The 22,215-nt window shown below is 43.1% G+C and overlaps 1 protein-coding gene across 1 annotated transcript in view; it reads right to left on the minus strand.

Moving 5' to 3' along the window:
• Positions 1 to 22,215, minus strand: part of LOC124795280 (homeobox protein OTX1-like) — a 178,647-nt gene that overhangs the window by 33,950 nt on the left and 122,482 nt on the right. The window contains exon 5 of the mRNA XM_047259225.1: positions 14,170 to 14,324. Coding sequence (XP_047115181.1) covers positions 14,170 to 14,324 — 155 coding nt within the window. The remainder of the gene's footprint in view (positions 1 to 14,169; positions 14,325 to 22,215) is intronic.

The raw sequence follows: 22,215 nt of genomic DNA on the forward strand, positions 1-22,215 counted from the left end.
GAAATGGTTTCAAAAATGGTTCAAATGGCTCTGAGCACTATTAGACTTAACATCCGAGGTCATCAGTCCCCTAGAACCTATAACTACGTAAGCCTAACTAACCTAAGGACATCACACACATCTATGCCCGAGGCAGGATTCGAACCTGCGACCGTAGCGGTCACGCGGTTACGGACTGAAGCGCCTAGAACCGCTCGGCCACACCGGTCGGCGAAATGGTTTCATTCGGTCCCCTTGTGACGGTAACTACCCGCCGTTAAATAGCTGGGAGTGAGGGGAGAATGAAAACCTTTCTTCACTCTGAAAATTGCGCTTACATATGCAGCAAGCAAAATCTGAACTGGAAACGTAATAATACCCTGTAGTCTACTGGAGAATTCTTGAGTCAAAGGAGTAGATGCATTCCGAGATACCTTCAGTTATCTGGCTAAAAATTTTCGTCGGCGCCATGGAGTGTTCACAACATTATATGTTTTCCTTTGATTTGACAGTTTTATTGATTACTTTGATATTTACCAATTATTCACATTTAAAAAGGAGAAAAACTTGCTTGTGGTTTTTGTATCCGTCGTTCACAAGAACCTACAGCCTTGTCTTACCGTATTGTAGATGTAAGGGTGTGCCACAAAACCAAAAATGAATTCTCTCATATTCCCCATTCTTATTTTCAACGAGATGTCAGAGCTGTATAGATACATATACACACCGTCCGTCCAAGAAGTTTCGAGACCACCTTTATAGCCGGCCGGGGTGGCCGAGCGGTTCTAGGCGCTACAGTCTGGAACCGGGCGTCCACTACGATAGCAGGTACGAATCCTGCCTCGGGGATGGATGTGTGTGATGTCCTTAGGTTAGTTAGGTTTAAGTAGTTATAAGGTCATCAGTCCCCTAGAACTTAGAAGTTAAGTCTCATAGTGCTCAGAGCCATTTGAACCATTTTGAACCACTTTTATTCCTAGCGTATAAGCCACGTCAGCTCAGTAATTACGGTGGTAGCTTGATCTGACAACTGTAAACATAAGGTGTGCATTTGACTAGTCAGTTGTGAGCAGGCAGTTTTAAGAATTTGACCGTAGTGAGTCAACGTTGCTGCGTCACAAATAGTAATGGTGCAACATCTCTAAATCAAATATTGAAAACATTCTCCGCAATGTTAGAAGAGAAACGTGCGTGCAGAGCTGACCGACACTAAATTCCTACTGCATAAGAACTATACCCTGCAGACGCCTGCTGCGACTTCATTGAAATACGAAACGTGGACAGTTCACTCCGGGTACAAATCACTGCGGCTGGTGAAACTTTACGTTATCAATACGGACCTACCACAAAACGAATCAGTCCACAAATTTGTAATGAAGCCAATGTGACGCCCGAATTGAACAATATCCCAAAGAAGGACTTTTCTGACACACACGTGAAGTTAGTACGGACGTATTTCCCTGTCTCTGGCCAGGAGTACGTTAAAGGAGGCAGCAGGATCCCTTATTACAAAACGACTGAAAGTAAAATGTGCACATTCGTGTAACTAATAAATGAATGACTACTTTATCTAGACAGAAAATCCTGATGTGTGTTGTTGAATCCCCGCTTCAGTTCTCGCTGTCAGGTAGCAGCTGACGTGTACGCTGTGTGTCAGACATGCAGAAGTGGTTCCAAACGAATCGGCAGCGGTGTCTGTGGTGGGGGCCAGCAGTGGAAGCTGTAGTGGTGGGGGGCCGCGTTATGAGGTGAGGAGGCGGGGAACTAGCCGTGATTAATGCGCGGCCCTACTGGCCAGAGAGTCCGTACGGCAGCCACCCCGGTCTGGCCGGCCGTTGGCGTGGATTATAGGACTGCACCGCCCTATCAGCCGCAAACACGCCTGCCGCGCCAGCTGCCAGTCACTGCTAACACCCTCGCCTTCCCCTCTGTGTACTGGTGTAGCGGAAGAGGGAAGGGCGCATGTCTTTCAAGCGGCGGTACTCTGTTTCCCTTAGACGTCACATATATACAGACCGCCTACGCCCCACCTCTCCCGTTTTAAGGTTTGAAACTACAACGACGAAAAAAAATCGCTACATCAAGGAGGAGTTATGGGGCTTAAGCTCAGGTTCTCATTCAGAATGGTCCAAAATTCGATATTTTTATAGCATTTCTTGAAAAGTATGTGTGTCTAGAACGTTAAGACAAAAACGTTTATTAATCCGTGCGGTACTAAAGCTTCTATAGCACATCGTTCGAAGCTCTGTCACTGCCTCTGTGGGAAGCTCTCAGCCCGCGACATACGGCTCAGGTAGAAATCTTGTCAGGCCGTGACGCACGTCCACAAAATGATTTATATTGCAGTATGCATGCGAACGTAACTGCCGAAAAACTGACGAACACCGTGTGCACGCTGCCGAACGCAATATATCCACCAGCTCAGACAGATGGGCTATCTCGCCGAGAAGAACGAGGAAGTTGCTCTCCAGGAACAATTCGAGTTAGAGGAAGGATTAATATACGGTCCTAGAATTGCAAACTAAACGTAAGTAAGGAAAACACTTTTTATGGTCAAAATTGGTCAAAGCATAATTTTTGGTCCGCCATACTGGATTTACCATTTTGAATTTTGAAAACCTATCCTCACATTTGTGGTCAACGACATTAAAAGTGTTTAGTAACTTCTAGTTTTTATGCATATTATACTACTAAAACGTATAAAATTTTTCCCTATGCTTTAAACAGGTTTTTTCGAGAGACGATTTTTCACAACTGCGTGCAACATACGATAGAAACGGTACAACCTTTGACCCTCGAAAAGTATACACTTTGCGTGGGAGCTTATAACTATTGTAAGTTTGTTAATACTTTTTTTGTAAAGCCATAAAGAGTGAAACAAACCCGCAAAAACTGAACTTAAGGGTTTGAGTTAGCATCATATCGTTAAATTTAAGATTATTTCATTGTAGTTAGGTATAAGCTCCCATATATTTAATGTAGTATCGACTGATGTTATCATTTATTTCAGATAACCTCAGAGGGGACTACATTGCACGCAGTCTACATACTTCAAACTCTCACGAACTCGATCAAGCCACCATTATGGGGTCAGGTTTTTTTCTGAAAATCCGAAATAAAGTTCAAAGTAGATCAATCATAATACCCAAACAGATCCTTTGTATGTCTTTTCATCGTCAAAAAATTTTGAACCTTGGCCGATTTCTTGCTTTTTGATTGAGAACCTGTCCATAAACGAAAGTTGGTAGGCGTGTTGCTGCATCTGAAAGAAATGTGTATTCCAACTTCGGGCCAGTCGCATGAGAGTGGCGCTAGTAGCACCACTATGAGGAGGCAGATGACGTTCTTTAAATACACGCTGTGACGGTCGTCAGTGTTAGTTACGTTCGAGGTAAGACGTGGCGAATTGATGTTAGTCAAACATGCCTTCAAGGCGACAAAGACGCCGTTGTCAACACCTCAGTGAGTTAGGACGAGGTCGTGTAATAGGGGTACGAGAAGGTGTATGTTCCTTCTGCGATATTACAGAGAGACTTGGCAGCAATGTAGTCACTGTACTCGTAAATGATTGATGGCAGCGGTGGCCACAGGAATGTACGGTCGACCGATCACGGGGCACTACCGAGAGGAAAGAGCATCGTTTTCAGCGTATGGCTCTGGCGAATCATACTGGAACTGCAGCAGCAATTTGCGTATCATTTGGAACCACAGTGACACAACGAAATTGTTACAAATCGGTTACTTCAAGGACAACTCCGAGCCAGACCCCCGTAGGGTGCATTCCAATGAATCCAAACCACCGCCATTTGCGACTTCAGCGGTGTCAAGCAAAATTCCATTGGAGGGACGGATGGTAATCTGTTGTGTTTTCCGATGGAAGCTGGTTCTGTCGCGGCGCCAGTGATGACTGTATGGTGGTTAGAAGCTAGCCAGTTGAGGGCTTGCAACAAACCTGTATGCATGCTAGACGCACTGGTCCTACACCTCAAGTTACGGTCTGGAGTGCGATTTCTTATGACAGCAGGAGCACTCTCGTGGTTATCCCACACACCCTGACTGGAAAATTGTCGTCGGTCTGGTGATTCGACCTGTTGTGCTGCCATTCATAATCGGGATTCCAGGGGTGTTTTTGAACAGGATAACGCACGGTCACATACCGCTGTTGTAACTCATTATGCTCTTTAGAGTGTCGACATACTGCTTTGGCCTTTTCGATTACCAGATCTGTCTCCAGTCGAGCACATATGGGACACCTTCGGGCGGTAACTTCAGTGTCATCCACGACCAGCATTAACCGTGCCTGCATTGTCCGATCAAGTACAACCGGCATGGAACTCCTCCAGCCCACAAACTGACATCCGGCACGTGTACGGCAAAATGCAAGCACGTTTGCAAGATTTAGTTCAATTTTCTGGCTGTTACATTGGTTATTAATGTACCAGCATTTCACATTTGCAATGCCATGTACACTGATCTATGATCTTCCAATGTTAATCACTTAAATATATTACCTAGACAAACGTATTCCAATAATTTAATTACTCTACGTGAATAACTTTTCTGGTGTAGTGATTTTTTTTCCGTCAGTATAAAGTCTAAGTCACGTGACGGAGGGCAGAAATTGGAGTTCCTATCATTATGGATTATATGATATGGAGATGGAGTCGACACTTAGACATTTTCATAGTTTAAATTAGATTTTAACAACTGAACGACTTATGGTATCAGCATTACACAGTTAGTAGTACAGTTAAAATACTTCCTCCAGCATTATGCGATTGGTTCCCAACGACCTTGCCGCAGTGGTAACACGGGCTCCCGTCAGATCACTGAAGATAAGCGCTGTCGGTCTAGACTAGAAATTGGATGGGTGAGCACCCGGTCTGCCGAGCACCGTTGGAAAGCGGGTGCACTCAGCCCTTGTGAGGCAAACTGAGGAGCTACTTCACTGAGAAGTAGCGGCTCCGGTCTCGTAAACTGACATACGGCCGGGAGAGCGGTGCGCTGACCACATGCCCCTCCATATCGGCATCCAGTGACGCCAATGGGCTGAGGATGACACGGCGGCCGCCCGGTACCTTGAGGCCTTCATGGCCCGTTCGGGCGGAGTTTAGTGTTTCTCGAGCGATTGATTATCATTTTTACATTCGGTCAGGGTAACAAACAGTCAGACACTGTATTGATAGTTCTTTCTTTTCTTGCAAAAGATAGATTTGCAGTTCTTCAGTGAATTACTGTTGTTGTTGCAATGTGGCTCGCTTTCACGGGAGTAGAAAACGAAATATTAGCCTGACAGGAAGCATTAATCCCCAGCACCACGTTTGATACGATTTATAAGTAATCACGTTCGCTTTTATCCGTAAATAAAAAAGTACTACAGGAATAGTGTTGGAAATTCATTCCGCACCCACCTTATTCAACTGATCTTGCGCCCTCAGATTTTCACCTTTTCGGCCCTCCATCGAATAATCTTCAAAGAACTTCCTTTATGGATGAAAATGCGCTCCAAACAGCCGCGCGGGTAGCCGCGCGGTCTCAGGCACCTTGCCATGGTTCGCGCGGCTCCGCCCGTCGGAGGTTCGAGTCCTCAAATTAAGTAGTGTGTAAGCCTAGGGACAAATGACCTCAGCAGTTTGGTACCATAGGAAGCTACTACCACCACCACCGCGCTCCGAACATGACTCGACGAATTTCTTCGCCTCAAAACCGCGTGATTCCTACAATCGCGAAATCGAAAAGTTACTCCGTCGTTAACAGACTGTTGTAAAAAGTGAAAGAGAATGTACTTATTATTAATGACTTAAGTCTTTTTCTGTCGATCTGTTGTAACTTATGGGAAAACTCTACGAATTTGAGCTCCAACACAGTACTCGCTGCACAACATGGCCTATGCCGCCGCTACTGTGAACGCAGGCCGCCCTCCCCCCTCCTCCAGCGTGGGCGAGGACCATTCTGGGTGGCGTCGGAGCGTACCGCGGAGGTCACAGATGTGTGAAATGAATGCTAACCGAGTTTATTCCTGGCAAACAGATCGTAATTCACTGGCGCGGGGCGCGTCCCCGGAGCGCATAATGGCCGGCGAGGCTGCGCGTGACAAATTGTGTGCGCATTGTGCGCGCCCACCACCTCTGACCTCCGGCAACAGCGGCCAGCCAGCCGGAAGGCAGCCACCCGCCACCCGCTCTAATAGTTTCCTGCCTGCCCACCCTCGTACGTGTCGATCTGCTGCGTTGAAAGCACCGCTGACAGCCAGCACAATTGTATGCGGCTGGTGAATACGTTTTTGAGAGAAATGGGGTACGTCATAACCAGTATTACCTTCACTTGAGACTAAGTTCTTTAGAGTGAAAGGAGTCATTATGCACATTGTTTTATGTAAAGGTGATCTGTACTGCCAGACCGTTACGTAATTCGAATTCCATGTACAAGCGACACTGAAAGACAGTTGGCTTAACTATTTATTAAGACCCGTTGCCACAGACAGCGAAAACTTTGACGTGCTTCTTCCCACCACTGCATCGGACAGCAAACTCGTCTGCAGAACGCACTTGTGGCTAACTGCTGTGCTAGCTGGCCTGACAGTCAGAAAAGTTAAAACCCTTTTAATTAACTGCGATGGTGTACCTTCCCCCTTATCATCATCAAAGAGCTTCACCAAATGCCTCTCTATTGTCCTGCTCTCATTCTGCTTTAGGTCATTCGTCAGCATGCATCTTTAATCGTTGGTCTAGTAGTTAAAAACACACAAAAAATCATAAAAAGTGGGTTCCGTCATCATATAAGTAAATAAATGTTCTGTAAGTTGCCAAAAGGTTCTTAAGCCTTGTAGTAGAAGTCTCACTCTATTTTTCAGCAATTGGTTGTAATGACTTATCTGTAATAAAGTAACGCAGCACCATTTGAAGTAATGATATGTAGTGCAGAAGTATTCTAACTGTATCGTTATACTCAGATACATACTGGGTGATCAAAAAGTCAATATAAATTTGAAAACTGAATAAATCACGGAATAATGTAGATAGAGAGGTACAAATTGACACACATGCTTGGAATGACATGGGGCTTGGAATGGCATGAGGTTTTATTAGAACAAACAAAAAAATACAAAAGTTCAAAAAATGTCCGACAGAGGGCGCTTCATCTGGTCTGAATAGCAATAATTAGCATAACAAAGTAAGACAAAGCAAAGATGATGTTCTTTACAGGAAATGCTCAATATGTCCACCATCATTCCTCAACAACAGCTGTAGTCGAGGAATAATGTTGTGAACAGCACTGTAAAGCATGTCCGGAGTTATGGTGAGGCATTGACGTCGGATGTTGTCTTTCAGCATCCCTGGAGATATCGGTCGATCACGATACACTTCCGACTTCAGGTAACCCCAAAGCCAATAATCGCACGGACCTGGGGACCTGGGAGGCCAAGCATGATGAAAGTGGCGGCTGAGCACACGATCATCACCAAACGACGCGCGCAAGAGATCTTTCACGCGTCTAGCAATATTGGGTGGTTTTTTTTTTGTTTCTAATAAAAACCCATGTCATTCCAAGCATGTGTGCCAATTTTTACCTCTATATCTACATTATTCCGTGGTTTATTCAGTTTTCAAATTTATACTGACCTTTTGATCACCCGGTATTATTACACAACAGTCAACATAATAAAGATAATTCAATTACAGGAAAATAATGATAATTTTTTGCTTGTCATTGAGTACCAATATTAGGATGAATTGGAAACAGAAAATTTATTGGTACCTTCAGAGATGTAAAGCTATACTTGAGCGTATTAAATTCCATGTACGTATAATAGTGTCTTATTGCCGCAATCAGTTAATTGCGGGTGTTCTGCACAGGAGTAGAGTAAACGTCATATTTATAGCACCTATCACCTATCTGAACCTTGTATAACTCTAAAAATAAAAACAATATTTCTGTGAGCATGGGTCTTTCGTAAACGCTCTCGTTCTAATATCTGCACAATTACATTTTCTCCTGCACGATTTATTTCATTTGACACCATCTCGCAGGCAAAGTCAGTGGAAAACCAGATCTCCCGTATGAAAACGCACATTGTCCTCCGAGAGCAATGAGGGGGCATGCTTGTGCAAATTTTCACTGCCTATGGAATCGCTGATTACCACTATTTCCCTCGTCAAGTGGTTTACGTTTCTGGCTCTACAGAAAATGGTTCACGTGCGCTTCCGATCATTTTAACGATTCACAAGAGAAAAATTGCCTCTGACGAAGTTTGCTTGATTTCGTGACACCCACTTCGTAGTGCATTGAAGCTCCCCGGTACATTTAAACTGCGTTACGGATCGGGATTCGACTCTGCCTTTCCCGGACAGTACTCTTACTTACTAAAGTAATCAGTCATAACTCACGCCCCCTCTCCCTCCAAGGTTCCAAACTCCACTGAAGCTCGCTCTCTCTCTCTCTAGCATAATGTGCTGGAACAGCACTCTTGGAAGAAACGGTGTTTCGGGAAAAAGGTTTAGCCTTAGCCTAGGGATTTTTTTCCGGAAGCGATCTTTCACTCTACCGCACTGTGTGAGCTGTTTTGATACGTGCTGCAAATAATCCCTTTGTCTGTGCCTAACCACCTCCCAGTAACATCCTTTCTTCCATCAAGTTACGGAAAGGAGCTTCTTTGAAGTATGGCAAGAATGAGAGAGATATGCCTACGAGGACAGGGCCGGGAGTCGTTCCTGGATACCTCGACCAGTAACGGCATTGTCTGTGAAAGGCAATGTTCCGAATTAGAGTTCCTGTTCGGCACACAGAGTGGCAGATATGTTCTGACTACTTGGGGGAGGACTTCAAAACCACATAACATTGGCAGGCCAAGTAACTTTTATTGTATTCTGGACAACACCTCAAGTGAAATAGATACACGAAATTATTTTCCAACATGGCCACGATGTCTCTGCAAACACGGTCGCAAAGTTCTACCAGTCGTTCAAGTCTTCGACCATAGAAATCCGTACGTTGCTCTCTGTGTCATTAGAGAAACGCTGTGTGAACGACGTCCTCTTTGGAAAAGCTCTCACCCCACCTTCCCCTTATTGTCTATTAGCTTGTCGAAAACATGGAAATCGCATGGTACAAGATCTGGAATTCCTGATCAGAATCACCCAAGTCTGCCTGGTCTTGGTCAAATTGTTGGTACGATTTCAGCACTCTTGGACGCGACGTTGCGTTTGGTCCATATACCGACAGAATTTCGCGGTGAATCTGTGTGCAGTTTAGACATTTTGCATTCAGGGATCGTTCTGTACTGCGTACTTAAACTTTGGAGTACCTTTTCAGTCGCCGCGCCTTTCACTCCAACACTTTGATGTACCGGTTATCGTTATTGATGCAGAACTGTGTCTGCAGGAAGCGCAGAATACCCCCTCTCTTATAACAACGCGTCACTCTTGTCGCGTTATGAGCTTAGCGTGGGACGACACGTGTAGTGTCTGAAGTCCCTTCGTTGACTTAAACTACATTATATTAACACTGTGACGCAGCCGGCGTTTTGACATTTTCACGAAATTTAACTATAATAATAATTTCTTATGACTGTCGAGGTAGGGAGGATATAAAATGGAGACTGGCTATGGCAAGGAAAGTGTTTCTGAAGAAGAGAAATTTATTAACATCCAGCATATATTTAAGTGTCAGGAAGCCTTTTCCGAAAATATTTCTATGGAATGTAGCCATGTACGGAGGTGAAACGTGGACGATACACAGTTAAAACAAGAAGAGAATAGAAGATTTCGAAATGTGGTGCTACAGAAGAATGCTGTAGATAGGATGTGTTGTTCACGTAACTCATGACGAGGCTCTCAGTAGAATTGGAGAGAAGAGTAATTTTTGGTACAACCTGACCAAAAGAAGGGATCGGTTGATAGGACAGGTTCTGTGGTATCAAGGGATTACCAATTTAGAATTGGAGGGAAGCGTGGAGGGTAAAAATCGTAGAGGGAGACCAAGAGATGAATACACTAAGCAGATTCATAAGGATGTAGGCCGCAGTGCAGTAGTTATGCGGAAATGATGAGGGTTGCACAGGATACAGTAGCATGGAGAGCTGCATCAAACCAGTGTCTTGACTGAAGACCACAACAACAACAATAATAATGATTTCAATCACATATGCAACTGAAAGACTCATTGAATCGAAAACTAGATTAACAAGAAATTCAGAAAGTAGAGAGAAAAATTATTAGAAAAATTCAAGACCATGATACACACGAGATGGATACAGACTGCAAACCATCGAGACAACACAAAGTATCAAAGATCGAAACTGACATCACGAAGAGAAGAATGAAGTTCTATGGACACCTACACAGATTACCTGGAAACAGGCTAACCAAACGTCTGTCGGACTATGTGACATACCTTGGGTAACTGAAGTTAAGAAGGATTTGATAAAAGCAAAAATTGACGTAACAAACATATCAGACAGGGATGTATTAAGAAGCAAAATTGGTACGGGGAAGCTTATTCCAGAGATGGAACCAAACCCATAGCGACCAAAGTGAACGGAAGAAAGAAAGAAGGCCTTCGGTGAGAAAATGAAGAAATGTTGGGAAAATAAGAATCCTAAGAAAGATTGAAAATCATCTGCTTATCGTTCTTCAATGGGGAAATTCAGTAATAATAATAATAATAATAATAAGGCTTGGTTGAAGAAAGACATAAATTTCTTGGTCCGGCCGAGATTCGATTCTGCGACCTTAATGTTTCCAGGCATTCTCTTTACCACTGGGCCACGACACCTGACTATAGAGAATGTAATTGAAAACGTGGAACAGGGTGTGAATCGTAGCAGCCTTCTACTGCAATCATAGCTTAAAGATATATTGTAGGCGAAATACCGTTCCTATATGGGGACGTTTCGTCCAGTACTCACTCTCTGCTTTCCAGAAGTAATATGTCAAGAGTTAGATGAATCGGGTTAACTTGCAGCTCTTTTAATTTATGCACTCTTCAGTGTTTGTCTGAAACGTAGGCTACTGTAAATGTTCCGAGCATAAATAAATTTCTGTCCCTATTTGGGACAATTCAGCAGTTAAAAACATCCGATATTATACTAGATTCTCGTTGAAACTTATACTAAAAACGACTAAAAGAATAATGGAAGCTCCCGCCCCGTCTATGGTTTTTCTCCCTATGCGATGACGTGTGAAAAGGGAGTAATGTGTCCTGGTCCATTATTATAGGGTACACATTAGGATGTATGAGTATATGCTTACGTTAGGCAATTAAAACAACATCATAATTAGAAAGTGGATCCTAGAGTATCTATCAAAACAATTCTTTGTCTACAGCTGTCTGACGACTTTTCGATCTATAAAACACACCAGATGATAACGAGTGGATAATGTTACGCTAACTTCCCAGGTGACAAATTCAACGTAGACAAGTCAAAAGCAGTAACAAAGAAAGAGAGAAAACCTGTTGTACATAGAATCTTCCCAAACACTCTTGTATTCACAATTTTTTGCGTCAATGGTATGTACAAATCTGGCATATTTCACACGATTGGTGATTTGAAACAACTTCATTTGCTAAGCCGATTAATGTACACAACGACGAGGCTAACATCTGAAGGAAAGGTGGCGGGATATAGAACTGTCTTCCTCATGGAATGTGAACATTTTGAGATAGCCCTTTATTTTCGCTCTAACCTGTTTTCGTTCATTCAGTCCTTTGTAGGTCTGTCATTGTCTTCGTAAAATTATTATCTTACCTGCCTTCTCCTTAAAACCTACAATGCTCAGGAATACAGCTGACACCTTCACATACTACCTCAGGGGAGGTGGATAATAGTGTGGCTACGTCATCGCAGTTTGACACAAAGCCGCACTGCAGACTTAACGAATGACTGAGCGTACGGAATAGGTTCTCAAATATGTGAGTGGCTCGAAGATATTTATGTAACAGAACCCAGGACGTTATCCTGGGTGGTGAAAGTTCATCGGAGACAAAGGTATCGTCAGGAGAGTCAAAGCGGGGTGTAATAGGACCGCTCCTATTCTTTATATACGTAAGCGATCTTACGGATAGGGTTAGAAGAAGTCTGCGAATGTTTGCTGATGACGCTGTACTGCATGGGAAAGTATCATTGTTGAGTGACTCTAGAAGGATACGGGCTGACTTTTATAGTACGTCTAATTGGTGTGATGAACGGCAGATTGCTCTAAATGTGGACAAATGTATGTTAATACACACGATCGGGGAAAACAACCCTGTATCTTTCGATTACAGTACCAATGACGTGCTGCCTGATACAGTTACATCAGTTAAATATGTAGACGTAACGTTGCACAGCAATTGAAAGTTCACGTAAGTCGGATTGTTGGGAAGTTCTACTATAGAGACTGCCTACACTACGATTGTCCGTCCTTTTTTTTTTTATTACTGCTGCGTGGTGTAGGATCCTTACGAGATAGAATAAACGTACCACATCGAGTAAGTTCAAAGAAGGGCAGCACGTTTTGTATTATCGAAAAATAGGGGAGAGAATGCCACTGCCATGATACAGGATTTGAGGAGGAAATCGTTGAAACAAAGACATTTCTCGTTGCAGCGAGATCTTCTCACGAAATTTCTATCAACAACTTCCACCTCCGAATGCGAGAATACTTTGTTGACGGAGACTTACATAGGGAGAAATAAGCATTATAATAAAATAAGGAGAATCAGAGTCACACGGAAATACGTATATAGGTGGTCGTTTTTTCCGCGCGGTCTTCGAGAGGGGAATGATAGAGAATTACTGAGGTGTTTCTATGAACCCTCTGCCAGACACTTAAATGTGATTTGCAGAGTACCCATGTAAATTTAAATGTAGATACAGCTTAGGAGCATTTTAGGAAAATGTAGGTTCCATAAAGAAAATTACGCGCAGAAAGATTATTCAACCAGGAAGAAGCTGCTTCTCTCACTACGAGATAGTGAGTTGTTTTTCAGACTTATAACCAACATTTGAGTGATACAATGGAAGATCGAGTTTCAATGGCAAAAGTTATCTGAAGAAACAGTTCTGCTTGAACGAGATGGTATCGTTGCCTGGAGATGCTGTTTTTTGAGGGCAGTATATAAGTGAAAGCCTCACAAAATCGTGCCGTTGGACGAACCGTGGGTAAATGTTGGTCATTCCAGATAGACTACAAGGAGTGATGACACTGCACAACGAAAGGTCCGGTTTGTAAAAGGCAATTGGCTCGTTCTTTTACATGTTGGAAAAATTGGCGGGTTTATTCCAAGTGCTTTGTTGTTGCTTACACTAAAGAAATCTGTGGCCTCAAAGAGGAAATGACGGCAACAAAATTTGAAGAGTAGTTGTATACCTTTTGCTTCCAAACGATGGAAGGAACTCCAGCATAATTTTGTATTATGCATCATGTAACTCCATTCATTTAAACGAAGTCTCTAAATGCAGAAGCAGGAAGAGTGGGAAGGAGGACTTGATAGAGAAGAACGGCGTAGATTTATCTGATAGGGAAATGAAAAAGGCAGAAATGGTGCAAATCGCAAATGAGCATAAATCACGTAAAATCACTTAAGATAGTGACAAAATACCAGAAGAAAATGGTCGTAGTGTGTGGCCCTTTCCATTATATCATTGCCACGTCAGTGTAATAAAAGTGATGTGTGCTCAGGTGAAATCATATGTTGCAGATTGAAATAAATCTTAAATTGAAAAACGTCGAAATTTTAGTGCCTGAGACATTCGCCAGTATTAATCCCACAAGATGGAACAACACTGTTAATGTCTGTTAGAAGAGGTTAGGGGATAATAGTAGTAGTAGTAGTAGTAGTAGTAGTAGTAGTAGAAACACAGTAACCTTCACTTTGTTTTGACATATATTTCCAGACCTTAATTTCTTTGTAGTTACGTCGAGAGTATGTCGTAATTCCCGAAGGTTATCAGCGGTATTTCACGCTTCAGTAGTTCGGCAATGCAAAAGCTCTACAATTTTAAGGTGTGATATTCGTAACGGGGCGACCGACGCGGCGTAACGATAACAGCCGCTTGTAGCATTGGCAACATGGCTGCCGGCTGTCAGCGTCGTTCTTTCGGCGGCTCGACTGTACCTTTCGCGTGCACCGCACGATGGATTGCGGAGTACGTACGCAGAGTGAACATGTTTTTGCTGAGTGCTGTGGCTGAGGAGCAGGGACACTTACCTGTACCCTGGACTCTGGGAGGTTGATCTTGAGGGCGACCTCCTCCCTCATGAAGATGTCCGGGTAGCGCGTCTTGGCGAACAGCGCCTCCAAAACGTCCAGCTGGGCGCGCGTGAACGTCGTGCGCTCCCGACGCTGCTTCCGAGGGTTTACACCTGCCACACACAGACAACACACACAGTAAGCTACCTGCCTGACAACTTACAACCAGTCTCTGTGCTCACAGCAACTGAACAAGTGTCGCATCTGCCAAAAACCGAACAGCCGGACGCTCAAAAAGACTAGCAAAGCGAAGCGAGGCCGCAATGCAACTTCAGTGAATCACAGTTTCTAATGTTCATTCATATTCGGTGCCTTTCTGTAAGTTAATTGATTTTACTTCGTGGGGTATATTTCCCACTGTCTTGTTTATGAGCGCAGCAATAAACAGTTGGCTACTGAAAATTAGCTAGAATTTCTAATTTCAGCGATAATAGCTATGGCTAGGAGTTGAAAAACCGTAATGCAACTTTGAGTTCCACCGACGACAGAGATTTATGTGGTCTGGTATTGTCAACCCCCATCTCATTGGCTCGTATCTGTATAATCTGCTCAGGTACTAAACTACCGTTTCTTTCTCCACAAACACCATCGGATATGTTGGCGAATTCCCGCTTGAAGACGCAACGGGTATGGTTCCAGATTGACGGGGCCCACCACACTTTGCCACTGACGTCAGCGAACATTTAGAAAATGTTTTTCCCCATTTTTGGATTCAGAGGAATGTATCTGCACCGTGGCTACCACGTTCTCCCGACCTCACACCTACGGTTTGTGAGCGTGTGAGCGGGAGGGAGGGGGAGAGGGGGGGGGGGGGGGGATGAACCGGTTGGTGTGTGAGAGACAGCCCGTTTGGATGGAACTACAGAGAAGCTTGACCTCACTGCATTGCCTGTATAGAGATAGGAATTAGTGATCATGATGTGGCACCGACGTGGTTACAAATTGTAATAACTCTATCATGAAGGATGGGAGAGTATTTATGTTGGAAAGAACAGGTAAGCAATTGTTAGCATCGTACTTGGACATCATTTAGTTCCAAACTTTCTGAGACCATTATCCCGGAGTGCAATCAGATATTAGGTTGTATTCGCTCCCCCCCCCCCCCCCCCCCTCCCATAATCAACAGTAACGCCTAGCTAAACTTTATAACGAAAAGAACTTCCTTTGAACGATATTATATATTATATTAAAATGAGAATATAATGAAAAAGAACTTTCTTTGAACAATGTTATATTAAAATGATGAAAGATACATGTAATTTATTTATTTACAGAAATATGAAGCAACTCTCAGTGCTCTTTTGAAAAAGATGAAACAACTCCCAGTGCATCGCTGGTACTGCCTAGAATTCCTTCTCAGAAAGGGGACGTAACTACCCACATTGAGGGTACACCCGCGTCACAAAACGTGCTTCCTCTGCACCAGTGCTGTCCCCAGCAACGCTTGCTTCATCTACACCGTACAACCCAATTTAAAATGAATCAAGTCGAAATGTATGCACTATACATAGGCCTACGGCTTGTAATTCACTTGATTGATGCTCCTTACTTCTGAACTGACAAAGGTTGGAAGACTTCAGGCTGACAAAGCTTTGTGTATGGTAACTTCCACTACTACTACTACTACTACTAATAACAATAATAATAATAATAATATGTAAGCCCCAAGCAATGCGGTAGTCATTATGTAGTTGTCCGCAGGTCGTGGTCTACTGGCTAGCGTAGCTGCATCTGGATCACGGGGTCCCGGGTTCGATTCCCGGCCGGGTTGGGAATTTTATCTGTCCGGGGACTGGGTGTTTGTGTTATCATTTCATCATCATCATCATCATCAACAACAACATTCGTGACAGTGGCTAGATTGGATTGCGTAAAAAAATTGGACTATGTAAAACTTGGGAATTTGTACCGGCGCTGGTGACCGCGCAGTTGAGCGCCCCACAAATCAAACACCATCACCATTATATAGTTACTGTTGTGCTTTCATGTAGTGCGTTTATTGTTGTTAAGTAAATAACTAAGCAATTTATGGTCTATTGCTGGAACTACCTGGAAGTCCGAGAGCGCATTTTCGTGATATACTTAAGTATGTTATGTCTCAATTTTACTGTCATAGATGCATGATATAAAACAGAAAGTATGGGTGTAGTGGAAGGACTATGTCAGAAATGAGATGTTTATACATTCATTTCACCAGCAGTAACCTTTACCACATTGTATCACATGTTGAAGCTAGTACTTGAAGTGATAACTTACGTAATCAGTATTGAGTTCTTATGAAATAGTGGTAATAGTAATGTATTTTGAAAAATAATTTAGTTTCATGACTGAAACACAATTGAATCTTTTTGCTTTTACCCCACAGAAAATTACACTTTACCCGCAGCGAATAACACCTAATGATACATGTACTTAAATGGGAAGAAGAGAAGACGAGGTGCTTTTCGCAAAACACTGTTAAGAAAATTTAGGGTACAAGCATTGGCAGCTCACTGCAGAACGATCCCCCTGCCGCCAACGCGCAGGGTGACAATTACTGAACTATATGAAGAAAAACTTAAATTAGTTACAAACTAAGGCGTGCACACACTTTCTTTCAACATGTGGCCGTCACTACAGATATTCGCATTTTGGTTATGACGTGTTTGATATGGCTGCCATCATTGGCGATGATGGGACATAGACAAATAGCGAAATTCTGCAGGTTACGCTGAAGTGTCGGAACATCGATGCTGTCGATGACCTTCTGAATGGCTGATTTCAGCTCAGCAATGATTTTGGGGTATTTGCTATACACCTTGTCTTTAATATAGCCCCACGAAAAGGAGTCGCACGTGTTCAGATCTGAGGAATATGGGGGCCAATCGAGGCCCATGCCAGGCGCCTCTGGGTACCCCAGGGCCAGAACGTGGTCCCTAAATTGCTCCTCCGGGTCATCAAACATTCTCCTGCTTCGACGGGGTAGAGTTCTGTCTTGCGTTAACCACATCTTGTGGAAATCAGGTCACTTTGGATAATGGGGATGAAATCATCTTCCAAAAACTTCACGTACCGTTTGGTAGTAACTGTGCCATTAAGGGGAGGTTTAGAATCTTTTGGTTCAAAAAATCGATTTTTTTAATTGCAAATTTGGATCCATAAAAGTGTTTAGAATCCACCCCTAAAACGGTTTTTCCGAATACGGAGCGGAAAAAACGCACCTGCCCGCAATCGGCCTTTTGCACGCACCAGTTTTTTTCTTTCGAAGGACAAGTTATTGTACTGGTGCTTAGGAGGAAACACATAAAATTCAAATGCAAGTTTCAACGCGTGTGTTTGGAAGTTAGCCCCCAAGCATTTGCATTCTGGTGCGAAAACTGTGGAGACTGCGACTTTCATGCCAGTGAGCAGCTTCAACGAAAGGTATTCAGCAATTCTGAAGACCATGACAACGATGGACGTCACCCTAGGATTCTATTCGACGCAGTTCGCCAAGCATTCGGACGACCACCGGATTCAAGCGGCCGAATACCGCTTGTCACCGGCCGTACGAACAGCTCTGGAGCAGCGCAGGATGGCCCAGAACGCCCTCTATGAGGAAGAGAAAGGACTAGTTTATGGACCAGGAATAGCAGATTGAACGTAAGTTGGATAATATTGCATTTATATGTAGTCAAAACTTCAAACGCGTTCTTCTCGAAATGACTTTTTTATCGCGCGGTATGGTAACATCAAATCTACTGAACCGATTGGCATGATTCTTAGTTTCCGACGAAGCTAGCTAAATTGTCTAGGAGTTGCAGCACTTGTATTCCGATCCATCAACTATAAATATTTTTACTTGGCCGACGAAGTCTAAAAATCGATGGAAAAAACCTATTTTTTCAAATGGCTGCCATTTTATTTCCTATGGTCCAAATAACTTAAGCGAGGTACAGCTCCTAAAGAATCTTACATACTTCGCTAACGTCAACTCAATTTTGATTTCAGACGATCCGGCTGACCTGAGACATAACGGGCGTAGAGGTCTACATCGAAATTTTGTTTCGTTCCGACGGCACTTCCGTCTTTATTCTTCAACATCTCCGGTCTAAAAAAATCCAGTTTGTAGAGGAGATATCAATAAACGTTTTGGCCAAATTTGACATTGATATCTGTAACACATCAAGAGAAAACAATTCTCAAAGAACATGCTATTTTCGGGCCAAAGATAGTAAATCATCCCTTAATTAATGTTCCACCGATTATTTGGTGACTGGACATTGAGCACCACACAGTCACCCGTTGAGGATGAAGAGACTTCTCGATCGTAAAATGCGGATTCTCAGTCCCCCAAATGAGCCAACTTTGCTTATTGAAGTACCCATCACAGGAAAGTGGGCCCCGTCACTAAACCAAACTATACTTATTCCAATCATGCCCCGCGGCCAACTGTGCATTTAGAACGTCCTAACGCAAAACGTCCGGAAGTTAATGACGACTTTATTTCATATAGTTCAATAATTGTCACCCTGTACGTCTCGCATAAGGACTGCGAAGACAAGATAAATTAAGGCTGGTACGGGGGCATACCCACAGTCGTTTGAAAATTGAGGAATGTTGATACAAGGTACTCCCCGCCACGCACCATACGGTGGCTTGCGGAATATGGAAGTAGATATAGATGCAGATGTAGACGAAGCTACAGCTATTATTTGTGGAACATCTAGTTTTGAGCCTGTCAGACAAACATTAGTACACAGATGTCAGTTGTGCATTAAGGAAAACGGGCGACATTTCCAGCAATACCTCTAAAACAATATTCATTACACGGCAGTTCGAACATCATAAGTGTCAAAACTTTCATGGATCCCTAGCGGGGAAACGATGCACCAGTGCAGTTTTTGCCACATAAAAAATGTTTATCTCCTCTTTTATGTATCTTTTTTCACTTGTTTTGTCAAACAATCTGTAAGATGAAAGTCAAATCAGCAATGAAAAAGTGTATAATAACGTCTGAATCACAATGAAAGGCAGCGAAGCAGATACCAGGGCAAAGGATGGTAGACGATCTTTTCCGGTGGGGCCGAAAGAAGGGATGCTCACTGAATGACTGTTCAAAGTAACTAAACCTGTAGTAGACTGCCTCAGAGGACAAGCAAACTTGTTGAAATGGATACTTGATGAGCAACCGCTAGAAGTGAAAGAATTTTCGTGTGTCGGGAGACAGATTACATGGACTGGCTATAGAAAAATGAAGAAGTGAATTGACACACTGAAGGAATGTTCAAATTAAATGGACAACGTCGAAACGAATAGGTGAAAATAAGATATTGTGAGATACACGAAGGAAGAATCGAAGTACTATGACGTCTGGGAATAGTTAACTTGGAGGTGGAAGGAGCAATACATGAAATCGTCGTATAGTAACTGTTGGACAGAGGGGGAGAGGGGGAATCGTCAGTGTTATGACTGGTTCGATTGAGCCAGCTACAGTTTCCTATCCTGAGAAAATATCTTCATCCTAGTGTCCTTTGTTACTCGATAAAGGTAAGATCATCACAAGAAATGAAAAAGAGTTGGAGGGTGTCATGACACCATCGAAAAGTTGGCGCCTAAAAAAATAAAGTTATGTTATTGTGTCCGTATGTTAACATATTCAGGTCTCCTAGGAGTCATGCTCTCTGATTCTGATAACTTCTTCCTGGCAATAACGTAGTACTGTTAGTACAGTTTTTAGTCTATCTAACGTATAGTCAGTAGCGAGTTGCTTTGGCACTTGTACTAACTCATAGATGGAAGGATGAACCGCAGCCTAGCCGAAGTAATTACCTAAGCGTTTACCGAATCTGATTTAGAGAATGGTAGTAAACAAAATATTCATACTTAGATTTGGACGCAGGATCTTCCAACCCCTTCCCCAGACTGCAGATTAGGAATACCGTTGTCGTTCAGAGTGCTTGTAATGCTTCGAACGAGCTGTGATAACGCAAATCTCGACGGCGCTCCTGTTAGTATAAATTGAGCGATTTTGTTGTCTGTTGTGTAGTCTACTAAGCGGATAACGGGCGATAATTTTTCGCGAACTGTGTTTGGCCAGAGGGAGTGGGGAGTGGGGGGCGGCCTCTGTACCTGACAAATGGATGTCTTTCTGTTGATAAACCGCCCGGCCAGCAGTGCATAACAGCCTCCTTCTGGCCCCCCCCTCCCCCCCCCCCCACACACACACTCCCCTCTTTTGTAACTCTTTTTCTCCACCCGCACTATAGCTTTCGCACAGTTGCTATGCAACTGCTCACATCGTTACTACTAGTTAGAGCGTCCCTTATCTTCATCGCACTTTACACAGCACCATGATTTAAGGTGTTAAATTCGTAAGTTTAGTTCATTGGCGTGTATTAACGCGTAAGTTTAGTTCATTGGCGTGTATTAACGCGTAGTGAAGTACTGATTCTAATCTGTGGTTCTGAGCGACCGAGAGACTTGGTCACTGGACAGCGAAACTATGGACAGTCGCCCCCATTTGTCCGGACGAAAGCGCACCGTAGAGCACTTTGTTCACACGATCTGTAAAACACAGAACGAAGTGTTCATGAATGTGAGAACAGAGTGTTCAAGGTTCTTCCAAAGGGATGTCTATACTGAAAGAACGTTTTACGTGTACAGATTTCTAGACGTGCCGTTGTAAATGCGCGTTGGAAAGAAATAATCGATGGCGTTCATCAATGTTTCTTTTCAATTATCTCAAAAACGAACGGTTGCTGGACAATTTTAAACACAATATACATTATCTCCATTAAGTAAAACCATTAGAGTTTAACGTCACGTCAAGATCATTGTCATTAGAGATTCACGACTAACTCGATTGACAAAGACAGTGGCTAAAGGGCGTGGAAGAGAATTATGGTACATGCGTGTGGCAATCATTATAAGTAATTTCTACTTTTTCTTTCTCATTTCAACGTAAGGCTTACTCTGCAGCTAACTGCCCGTAATTATTTACTTTGTTGTAAACTATATACCAAATGTAAGCATAAGATGTTACAATTCGCAGTTGTAAAATTAGGCTTCCCTACAGTGCAGACGCTTGCAGACTATCACGAGGCTAGCCGCTATGGCCGAGCGGTTCTAGACGCTTCAGTCCGGAACCGCGCTGCTGCTACGGTCGCAGGTTCGATTCCGACCTCGGGCATGGATGTGTGTGCTATCCTTAGGCAGTTAGGTTTAAGTAGTTCTAAGTATAGGGGACTGATGACCTCAGATGTTAAGTCCCATAGCGCTCAGGCCATTTGAACTATCACGAGGTATCGGCGTATTTACAGAAAATTATTGAAGATAAGTCTGCTTAGCTTCAGCGTTGTTTTGGCTGTGCAGCACCGTAGAAATCGAAGAAAACAGAAAATACAGAAAAATATGAGACTAATTATCACATCAAGCGATGAGTGTTCTTTGACTATGCGTGAAGATCAAAACTCGCTACAGACATAATGGCTGACAGTCGTTGCTGACTAATAAGATTTTTCAGAGACCACCGCCAGTCACAATATTTTGTGAACTTTCTTCAGTGATGAAATGTTCCAAGATATTTCGATGTATAATCGCGAATTTAAGACCTGTGTGTATTTGGTTAAGTGTTTTTGTATTGCCTTTTGCTGCCTGATGATGGGATTGTTACTCGAAACATATTGAAATGTTAAATATTTAAACAAGTTGACAAAGAACTGTGACTAGAGGCGGTCTTCGTAAAACATGCTTCTAAACATAATAAGAACTGTATAGTTACGGGAAGTTAAAAAAAATCCCCTGTTTATTAGGTTAACCATCCACGACTCAAGAAAAGCGTTTATCATCGTGTTATATTCCTTCCTTTGCTGCCAGTCTCTAAATGATAGCATCGCCATTGTGCAGGGAATTACTCTTAGTTGAGAGCATTAGTCTCGTCCAACAATAGCTTAAGAAGATTGTTAAACGAGAATCTCATTACGGCGGATTCCGACACTAAGGCTGTTAGCTAGCGGCAGGGCACTTGTTTGTTGAATGGCTGGA

Source organism: Schistocerca piceifrons, chromosome 4, assembly GCF_021461385.2.
Source record: "Schistocerca piceifrons isolate TAMUIC-IGC-003096 chromosome 4, iqSchPice1.1, whole genome shotgun sequence".
In the NCBI taxonomy this organism is placed as follows: Eukaryota; Metazoa; Arthropoda; class Insecta; order Orthoptera; family Acrididae; genus Schistocerca; species Schistocerca piceifrons.